We start from the raw sequence: 11423 nt of genomic DNA on the forward strand, positions 1-11423 counted from the left end.
TTTTGTATTATGTAGAGAAATCATATGACATTCAATTTAATATGTCTTTGAGTTTCTGTTTCATATCTCTTTCCTCACTAGAACAGAGACGGTTGTTTATTGTTAACAGGCTGTTGTAAGGATTTTGGGGAGAGAATGCTAATAGAAAGAACCTATGCTTTTTAGCAGGGGAAGTTGCAGGAACTACAGGATGAAAAGAGTGAATTGGAGAAGCTGTTAAGCAAACTGAAGGTCTTAAAGTTATGGAAAGAAACAATGCAAAAAGCACAATTTTTTACAACATTGCAAGAAGTAAAGAAGGTGAGATTCCCTAAAAAAAACTATTGGCTTTTTAATAAGAGTATAATAAATAAATATGTAACTCATGACTATTTTTTTTTTAAAGCATAAATTGGGATTGGACAGGTGTTCGGGGCAGAATATATGCTTTGCTTATACATGTGCTCGTTTCTACCCAAAGATATTAGTCAGTTTCTGAAAATAACACATTCATTTATTAGAAGAGTGCACAACCCTGCAGGCCAAATGTGCACGCCGTGTCCCAAAATCATGTTGCTGAAATTTAATGAATGCTTGTTTTAAATTAAAAATAGGATCGAAATTACTTTCCACTCTGAATCACCCTAAAAATAGTCATATTTCCTCATTTTTATGCTAGTTATGGTTTGGTCCAATTTTTGAAATAGAAACAGAAAATGTTCCATTATAGGATGGCCTAATTATATGATCAAATAAAATCCTGAACCTGGCAGATTGGTGGAATCTGATTTGTGGTCTCCAGCCTCTCAAATGTTGCCCATACCTACATTGCAGGATCACTGAGAAAGGGAGAAGTTTTCGTGTTCTTTTTCCTTCTGTCACACGTCTCCAGATCGTTGCTTCTCTCAGTTATTAGTATTTGACTTTAGCAAGAAAGGAAACAAAATATTGTCTGTCTGCCTCCTGCCAGTTCTGTAGCAGTCAATTTTCAATGTTTATATCAGGAGTGGGAAAGTATCTATTGCCAAGCATCCAGCTGCAAGCAGCTGACAGGTGAATGAAGGGGAAAATGAGAGGAGCTCCTAAAGACTGAAATTAGCCATTTTAAAGTGCTTCATGGGCTTGCACAGAAAAATAGTTATGTATGGTGCCTTGAGTTGGTAAATGAGACCTACAATATCAATCAAATCTAAACAGCCTATTTAACTGTACTTCTAGCAAGAATAACTTCCCACCTTGCCAGTTCAAGGTGGCTGTGGATAGGATTATTTAAACTAGAGGAAGTCCACATTGAATGGTTAGGAATAGTACTTTTTATTTCAGGAGAGGTGAAATAAAGCAGCAATGCGTGCAGCACTGATGTTTTGAAAATTAAGAGTTAGAATGGAAAGAAGTAGAGATTTTCTGATTGTTTTGTATTAAGCTTTAAAAGATCTAACAAAGACCAAACAAAATATGGGGATCTCTTCACACATTGTAAAGGAGACAAAGTGAACAACCTTGTAAATAATTCAGCCTCTGAGATTTGATCCTCTAGCTTAGATCTTGCTGAATCCTTTGTCTTCGCAGGAGGCTATTCAGAATAAAAAAGAGTGCTTGGAATCCCAGATGAAGGCGGAAAACGAGGCCATTTTATTTAATCATCAGTTGAGAGCTGTAAGGAAAGTCTTGGCAGAATCTCAGACCGAAAATAAAAAGCTGAAGCAACAACTAGAGAAACAGGTATCTGCCCAAGCTCCTCATATACCTTGTAGCCAACAAAATCTACTTGTATTATTTTTACTGAATTCAATAAGATCTCCCTCATTTTTAAACTGTTTTTGCATAATTCATTTTTCTTATAAAACTTTAACAAGAACCTGTGTCCTTCTCCTACCAAAATGTAACCATTAACCCACCTCAATCTGTTTACAACATACAAATGGAATTAACACAAGCATTGCTTGCAAAATATTTCCTCCTTGGCGAGAGGAAGGGCATCCAGCCAGTACACATTCTGCTAGTTCCATTCAGTTGCCCAGACTCTACCCTGCAAAGGATTACTGGGGTCATTAAAAGATTATGACGTTTGCTTGCAAAATATCAATTACTCTTGAATCAAAATGCATTTTCACATTAACTCTTCAAAATTTAAAAATATTTTTCTATCTTTTAGTAATCATCTGAATGATACATTTAGAAATGCTCTTAATAATTAAAATGGGTATTATCCTAGGGATAACAGTCTAATTTAATAATGTTTGGATAATGTACATATTTATTTATTTATTTTCCTATGTCCTTTGAAACTTCATATTTGGTCTAAATTGGACTTAAATCCAATTTATTTATACCCAGAATATTTATTAAAGTGCACATTTTTTATAAATTTAGCTATAGAGAGTAGAAATTTATTTAATGACAAAAATCTATAGACCAGGATAATAATACTGGAGTTCAATAACTATAAGGCCATTGAAAAAGGGACCAGCTCCAAGAATCTTAGAAAAAGAGACATGGGAAGTACTCCATCTAAAATTTTGTTTGTTAATGTGACATTATAGTGCAATATAGTTCAGGATTCACTTTTTAAACAAACAAATCATTTGTTATAGAAGGTTTTAAAGGATATATATTACATAAATTATTCAAAGCAAAATATTGCCAGACAATATGCTTTTGCTTATCCGGGTGTATTTTAATTTCTAGAGTGTCTCTCATATATTAAGAATAAGATAAAACTCTGGAAAGAAATCTGGCATTACAATCTAAATGTAAATGATTGTTGTAATAAAATATGTGTGAGACTAATTATTTTACATTTTACTCCTAAAAAGATTATAAAAATGAAAAATTTAGCCTTGCTATTTTTTAAAGATGGAACAAAATAATGTTTTCTTCCTGCAATCAATTTTAATCACTTTTTTCTTTGAATATTCTATGCAGTATTGCAAAACAAATATTTTGATAAAACTATTGTCTCTGTAAATACTATTAATAAATTTATTTAATTCAGGGTTTTTTCTCTCCTGAGGTTGAACACAGTATTATACAAATCTTGTTAATATTTTCATGTAGGAATACTCACTTCAGGAAGCAGAACGTAAGATTAATAGAGAATTTTGCAAAAGACAGCAATTAGATTTGATTAAGACAGCAAACTCGGATAAAATGTTAGAAAACCTTGGCGAGAGGGAAGTGAGGTTGTTGAACCTGACAGAAGAATCGGAAAAATCCTCTAAAACAAAACATCTTCAGGAAGCCAAGATGAAGAAAGAAATTCAACAAGTAAGGTTATAAATATTTTGGCGACTTACCAAAGGATATATTTTCATATGTGCTTTGAAATCCCATTGCTAACAAGAGTCAAAAAATGTAGTGCATCAGAATGTATATTTGAATTTTAAAATGCAATAATAAAGATAGACAAAGATGATCCAGATTTTTTTTACATTTTTTTCTTGCACCTTTATTGTTTTTACAAAAAAAAAATCAAGGCAGCAAACATAATTAATACTCTTTCTTTCACCTATTTCACCTGAAACAACCCTGTGAGGTGACCTGGGCAGACATAGAGAGAGAGAGAGAGATAGACACAGAGAGGGAGAGAAAGAGAGACTGACCTAGTCATCAAGCTGATTTTTCATGCCTATGGCGGGATTGGAAATTATTTACTGGTTTATGGCCTGGTGCTTTAACCACTAGACACATGTAGAAGAGCCTCCACCGTTGGCTTGCACTTACCTACAGATCTCTTTTGCCTGGCAGAATAAGGGCACCATTATTTTGAGGCTAATATATTTTACTGCTGTTCTTTGGTTTTTCTGATTTTCTATAGTCACCTGTTCTAAACTGCTAGGGTTATTTTGATGCTACATAAGAACATAAGAAGAGCCATGCTGAATCAGGCCAAAGCCCATCGAGTCCAGCAGTGGTCCACCAATTGTCCATGGGGATCTTGAGCAGAAAGAGAAGGCAAGATCCTCCCTTTCCCTTGACCCTCAACAAGTGGTACTCAAGGGAATCCTGCCTGCCTCAACCAACATAGAGGCGGCACATGGACATCCGTTTCAATAACCACCGATACACTTGGCATCGATGAATCATGTCAAATCCTAATGCTAGTATAATTGATACGGAATATGTATGCCATCCTTTGCCATAGGACCATGATGGCGAACACAGGTGGCACACGGAGCTATATCTGCTGGCACGCGAGCCATTGTCCTAGTTCAGCTCTAGCGCATATGTGGGCACCCAGCAGCTAATTTTTGGTTTGCACAGAGGCTCTGGGAGGACATTTTTGGCCTCTGGAAGGCCTCCAGGGGGGCAGAGGAAGGCATTTTTGCCCTCCCCAAGCTCCAAGAAATCCTCTGGAGCCCGGGGAAGGCAAAAAATGGGCCTACCGGGCCCATCGGAAGTAAGAAAATGGGGTAGCATGGGTGCATGGGGAATATTGAATATAGGTGTGGACACACGCACGAGTGCGATAGCATGCATGCGCACTATTTTGCCACTCGAGGAAAAAAAAGTTTGCCATCACTGCCATAGGGCAATTAATTTGGCTGTTTGTAGTAATTGAGCACAGTTGTGGTTAATTCCCCCCCCCCCCCCAATTTTCTGAGTCTTTCCAAACTGGCACAGGGAAGTCTGAAAGATTGTCGCGTCATATTACTGTTGCCATCTCCTGCCATAAAAAAATTAAAAAATAAAAATTCCAGGAGGGTGATTAGTAGCATTGGCCCCATTATGGATAGTCCTAGGCAGACTGATTTACTATCAATCCCTTTCTGGCTCTGTAGTTCTACAGCCACTGGGGAGAGGATGAAAAATAAAAAGGAAACACAGGGCCCAGAAAAGCCTTGTTTTCACAAGGCTCTCTCGCATTTAGCTCTGTGTCCTGGAAGCAGGAAAGTACAATTGATCCCAGCATAAGCTTCATTTGATCACATGGAATTGCTTTGTTCTCAGTCCTATCGCTGCTTCAATCTAAATTTAATCTCTTCTGGTTTAGCTGCCAATATTAATTGAACTAAGGTTAAAAGCATTTCCTTCCCTTTGTGCATTCAAGTGTTTTAAGTATGGATCCTAATATGAATTTGGGATTATTTATAAACATCTCTCTCTCTCTCTCTCCCTCCCTCTCTCCCTCTCTCTCTATATATATACACACACACGCGCGCACCTACTTTAGATAAGACGCCAGCTGACCCAAGAACGCAATTTAAAGCTGAATGCTTTCCAAAGGATACATGAGCTGCAGTGTCAACGTTACGACTCCGAAGCTGCAATTTCCCAGAAACGTTCCCCTGCAGGTATAAATGTAGTTTGAAAGATAATTGGTTGCAATTAGATATTAGTTCCATTGCACGGCTATTATTCTCAAGAAAAACAAAATCAGCGGTAAGAGTCTGCGGCCTTGGAAAGATAGGGAAGGTGAAAGCAATTAAAGAAATAAAACCAGGCCTTTCGCTAAGAATTACATTAGGCCTCATTTGCCAACATGCTCAGATCTACTCACCAATTAATTTCAGTGAGCCAAAAGCCATGGAGAAAAATAGTAACACTGGCATGGGATGCAATTCAAAGAAATTACTGTATCATCCTCAGAAGAAGTGAGAGGAGGAGGAGCTTCTCTCACTCTTGGTTTTGCTAAGTAATGTTAACGTCCTATATTGTTGAAATTAACCTAAAATGGACCTTGAAAATATTTATTGAATAGCTTCAGTGTGAGAGCTATCCATTCATTATCCAAAGTCAGTATTTTAACATGCTGCTGAAAAGCAGACACTTCTTGCAGCCCCCAGTCAGTTCACATTTAATATGCCATATTTTTCAGAATATAAGACAGATCTTAGTTTAGGGGGTGAAAAATTGGGGGGGGGGGGATCTACCTACTAGGTATTCATCTGGCTAGCATCCTTAGTCTTCAGCACATTATTTTAATCCCTTGGTTAAAGCTAAAAAAAACAAATCTTATTCTGAAGGAGTAGCAATGAAAACAAGCCTGCAAAGACAGGGCTGGGAAAAAAACTTCTTCAGAGTAGCAATGAAAAAATCCTGCAATTCGGGAAGATCGTTAGCACCTCGTTAGGTCAGTGGGAAAAAGCTACATTGGGAGTATAAGATGCACCCAAATTTTCAGCCTCTTTTTTTTGGGGGGGGGGGGGGAGAGATGCGTCTTATACTCCATAGTGTGTGCTGAAATAGCAGGATCTTGTTATTTTTTATTAACTTGGCATCCCAATTTACTTTCTGCTGCATTTGGGAGGTTTTTTGTACCACTTTGAGTCAATAATTTGTTATTTGTGGCTCAGGACTGAAAATATATCAGAATTTTTATTGTGATAGTGGGCAGCAAAGCATACTTCTCTGCCCTTACTGCACGTGCAGTTAACTACTTATTGGCCCTGTTTCAGGTAATCAGATCCCTTTGGGGTAAAGAGGAGCTGAGGGGAGCCCTTTCAAGACCGCTGTGAGTTGCTCATTTTCGAGATTGAACTCTGATTGGGCAGATCCTTTTGAAATAACCAAAATAAAGTGATACCTTGTCTTACAAACCCCTCGATATACAAACTTTTCGAGATACAAACCCAGGGTTTAAGATTTTTTTGCCTCTTTTTCCAAACTATTTTCACCTTACAAACCCAAGCCGCCGCCACTGGGATGCCCCGCCTCCGGACGTCTGTTGCCAGCGAAGTGTCCATTTTTGCACTGCTGGGATTCCCCTGAGGCTCCCCTCCATGGGAAACATCACCTCCGGAGTTCCATGTTTTTGCAATGCTGCAGGGGAATCCCAGCAGCGCAAAAACGGGTGCTTCGCTGGCAATGGAGGTCCGGAGGTGGGGTTTCCCAACGAGAGGAGCCTCAGCGAAATCGCAGCATCACAAAAACACGGAGGTCCGGAGGTGGGGTTTCAAGGACTTCCGTGTTTTTGCAATGCTGCAATTTCGCTCCTCTTACGAACTTAATTCGTTCCGTGACCAGGTTCGTAAGTAGAAAAGTTCATAAGACGGAGCAATTTTCCCTGGGAATCCCTGCATCCGGACTTCCGTTGCCAACCGAAGTGCTGGGATTCCCCTGAGCTTCCCCTCGCTGGGATTCAAAGCAGCGCCGGCAAAAATGAAGGGAATGTGGTTGGGAGGATGGTTGCCCCTCAGTTTCAGAGGGCCCTTGGGGAAGTGATTTATATGGACGTTTTCAATCTGGCTTTAGGCTGGAAAAGACATTGAAAGTCAATAGAATCACAAACAATGTCTTTTCCAGCCTAAAGCCAGATTGAAAAGGTCCAAATAAATCACTTCCAGACCACAGCTGGCTGAGCTCACAACCATGGAAACCCTGTTCATTTCCTTAGGATCAACCAGCTCATGTTTCTATTGACTTTTGATGGACTTGGTACAGAGTGATGCCACCATCCTCACTGTCCTAGATCTGTCAGCATCTTTTACTACAATGGTATCTTTCTGGATTGCCTTTGGCGGTTGGGAGCAGGAGCCATTATTTTGCCATTGCAAGGATGAGTCAAAATCAGTTCCAGCCCATCCAGTTCCTCAACATCTCCAAACATTGCCTATGTAGATTGGCATTATGTATCATCAGCCTCCCAGGATTTGGTGATGTGTCGTTTAATTCCAGGCAGGGTTGCACTCACCAAACTGACCTTATAATTTGAGGTTCTTGTGGATTCTCTACTCCTACTTATGCAGTTGGTGACAGCAGCAATACATAGATCCATTGTTGTTACCCTAACAATTGTGAAATTTTCTGGATTAGAAGGCTGTGGTTACAGTCAAGTCCCCTTTGGATTACCCACAGTATACTACACTGCACATGGGGCTACCATTGAGCACCACCCCAAAGCTACAACGGTTTCAGGATGCAATACATGCAATTTTGGCCACTCTTGTACATTGGCTCCCATTTTCCTTCTGGGTACAGTACAAGGTGCTGTTTATCACTTCTAAAGCCTTACATGCCATGGGAATATGTGGTGCTCTCTGAGCTTAGTTGTTTCCTTGCCAACATCTCAGCTAAGTAACATCATTCCTGCATACCCATCAGTGGGTAAAGAAACATCTGCAAAATTAAAATAAAATGCTCCGAGCATCAAGGATCCCACACTTCAAACCCTGAACTAGATATTCTTTTTATCAATGGGACAAATGCTCCAAAATATAAATCCAGTTAATTTGTTCCATGGAACACTTGCATGCATTTAAACCTGCATTATATAAGATAATTAAATCTCCATCTGTAACGAAGCATTACCTAAATCCATACCATATAGGAATCATCTCTGAGAACACCTTCTTTGTACCAGTTCTTAATTGCTTGAATAACACAACTATTTTCTATTTGTAAAACAACCGGGAAGAAACTTTAAAAAAAACATTACATGGGATTTACTTGCTGAAACCTGGATGAACTCTTGGTTCCGTTTACATATACAAATGCTTAAAGTTAGGATTTCATTGCTTGACAGTATCATACTGATCAAGCAGCAGCTGCATTATAGCATATTTCTATTCAAAAATACTGTTATTGAGTTGTAAGAAAGCTAAGACTGTATGAGCAGATGAAGATGATGTGAGAATTTAATTATATCCACTTATTTACATATAGTATTGTATACAGCAACAAAAACAATGTCAGAAGATCCAATCTTATCCATTTTAATAAATGTTAACTAAATTTGAAATCTGATTAACCATAAACTAAACATGCCTCTCTGAGCTCTTGGAAGCAGAATACAAGTCTAACAAAAAATGATGCATCTAGATCTGTTAAAAATGTTAGACATTTTAACATTTTTAAATTTTTTATCCTTTATTTTTAAATTCATCTTATTTATGTTTTTGCTTTCAGCTACAAGAAGGTCTGCTAATCTTTCACACATTACTAAAAGCAAACCTTACTATTTTCCAGGTAAGAAGAACTAAACTATGAACATCATTTCTCATTTTAACTTTAGCGTACTATCTTGGAAAGCTGTAAAGAAAAATATATAAACCTGCAGGCTCCCTTTATCAAGTAGTTATTAGCATGTAAAAGCAAATAAAGTTCACAGATGGTATATTTTTATAAACAGTGGGAATTTATTACTATGTCATTTCTACCATAATGTTCACAATGCCCTGAGTATTGTATTGTGCTTATAAGACAGAGAGGCAAAAGTATTAAAATGGTTTGTGCCTGTCATTGTCCAGGATATTTCTTAGCTTCTCTAGTCAAACCTGCTAGATTGGTATGAGAGCTACATCCTGGTAAGAATTTCATTCAAAGGAACTAACTAACTTGGACTAATGTCAAAAAAGATAAACAGGATGTGATTTTATATTTGGATGGGATGCCATCAAGAATGCCCTGGCTCTGAAAATGGGGAAAAAAATATATTCAGAAGCAGTTGCCAACCCCCTTCAAAATTATTGCCAAGATTTCAAATCATTCTGCTCAGATTGCTACAAAGTTCATTCACACACTTCAATTGCATCCACACCAGCAATGGAAACATTCTAATGAATAAGCATCTTTTCTATGTAGAGCTGTGAATGGGATATATTAACAAAGAATACAATGTAGCATTGTGTACCTACGCACAACAATATTCCAGAAATTGTTCCAAGCTCCAAATTACCTCTACAAATTAATCAATGCCTAGAATGTACTGCTGGTCTTCTGTAATGACCTCATTGCATTTTGTGCTCTCTTTACATTGTTAGAGGTACACCAAATGGAATGTTTAAAGCACAAAATGTCTTGCATCAAATGTGAAATTGACAAGATTATTTTGGAAGTGCTCTGAGCTTCTTGGCAAAGAAGAACGAGTTGAAAACACCTCCAAAAATACTAAAAACCACAGTATGTTTGCAAATGGTATATTTTCAAGAAGGGATATGCAGTCGCTTCAATGTGACCTAGAAGATGTGCTTGGAAATTATTTAGAGTGCAAATGCAGTATCTGTTCAACTGGGGAGAGAGGCTGTAACATTACCACTTAACAGTAATAGTAGAGAATATGCAAAGATTGTTCAAAACAGGTTGTAGATTCTCATTGTCATGTGTTCTGACGCTCACCACTTTCAAGCCAACCATATCACACTACAGCAGGGGTGTCAAACTCATGGATCGCAGGCTGGATGCATCATGTGCTACCACACGCCCTGGTTTAGTGAAGGGGGGAAAAGTCCCGATATGTCACGTGACAATGTGACAACATGAGTTTGACACTCCTGCACTAGAATGACTGAAAAAAGTGATTGGTCCCAACCTTGAAAATAAACACATCTGCTTCTAGCATCTATCAGAATGATGGCTATAGGTTTTTTAGTTGGCTACTCTGACTGATAAGTGAACAGATGTGAACGCCATCTCTTTCCTGCAATCCACTCAGCTGCCCTCTATAATTGTCAGGCAAGTTGCTATTAGGCATGGCTAGCAAATAAAAAAGAAGTTATAGATTTGCTGGGCTGAAGGGGGACGGTCACCTTTTTTGGGGTACGTGGTGTTATCCCTATTCCCAGTATGAGGAAGTATTCTTTGTTTTTGTTACAATATATTTTATAGGAATAGATTGGCCTAACAGAAGGAAGGAGCTAACATTGATTTTTTTTTTTGCCAGGAGGGTGAGGGAGAGAAGGAGGTTTGTTTTTGGATGGACAACTATATAACATTATATTACAGTATATACTGCATTTATATTACAGGCTCTTCTTCATGCAGTCCAAATGCAGAATTGTCAACATTTATATTAACCAAGGATTCCACTCAGAATCTTTTGACAGCCAAAACCATCTTAGAGAAGATTCCTAGACCAAAAACAGTGAGTAGTGAAAAGTTAATGAAACCATCAGACAAGGATAGTTATCTAGTCAAGAGAGCAACAAGTTTATTCATTGGAATACTATTTTTTAAAGAGTTTCACTATGAAAGAATAACAATGGTCATTCTTGCATGTGTATACACCTCAGATGTGCAGTGGGTTTTCCTCTGCTCCAATTCCCATATTATGCCGCTACAAAAAAAACCCTATTCCGAAATCTTTGAAATATTAGCTGTCCAAAATGCAAAACACAAAAATAACAAACTTTGTCTTTCCAGGTACCTTCAGGATGGAGAAACAGAATAGTAGATGTTCTGTTACCAGATCTTACTCAAACCTCACATTCTACTCTTCCTGTGCAACGAGAGCGAAACCCATCTCAAATATAAACTGCTACTAGTTTGACCAAGACTGAAAACATTACTGTGCGCAAATTTGCTGTCAGTAATTGTTAATAAAAAATTTCCTACCATCTTTTCTCCAATGCTTTTGAATAATATAAGAATAAAATATTTTGGCTTTGTCATGCCATATTGAAATTTCATTTGTAGTTTTTAAAAAGTTACATTGTCATTGTACCGGTAGTCCTCAACGTACGAGCACAATTGAGTTCAACTTTTCCTACCACATTTGTTAAGTGAAT

At 38.0% G+C, this 11423-nt stretch overlaps 1 protein-coding gene across 1 annotated transcript in view; it reads left to right on the forward strand.

Moving 5' to 3' along the window:
* Nucleotides 1–11319, forward strand: part of LOC139157015 (uncharacterized) — an 83092-nt gene extending 71773 nt beyond the window's left edge. Inside the window, exons 38-44 of the mRNA XM_070733326.1 lie at nucleotides 166–300; nucleotides 1549–1701; nucleotides 3037–3246; nucleotides 5153–5273; nucleotides 8827–8886; nucleotides 10665–10780; nucleotides 11059–11319. Of these exons, the coding sequence (XP_070589427.1) occupies nucleotides 166–300; nucleotides 1549–1701; nucleotides 3037–3246; nucleotides 5153–5273; nucleotides 8827–8886; nucleotides 10665–10780; nucleotides 11059–11169 (906 nt within the window). The 3' untranslated portion in view covers nucleotides 11170–11319. The remainder of the gene's footprint in view (nucleotides 1–165; nucleotides 301–1548; nucleotides 1702–3036; nucleotides 3247–5152; nucleotides 5274–8826; nucleotides 8887–10664; nucleotides 10781–11058) is intronic.
* Nucleotides 11320–11423: the final 104 nt, after the last annotated feature.

Source organism: Erythrolamprus reginae, chromosome 1 (assembly GCF_031021105.1).
Source record: "Erythrolamprus reginae isolate rEryReg1 chromosome 1, rEryReg1.hap1, whole genome shotgun sequence".
Lineage (NCBI taxonomy): Eukaryota > Metazoa > Chordata > Lepidosauria > Squamata > Dipsadidae > Erythrolamprus > Erythrolamprus reginae.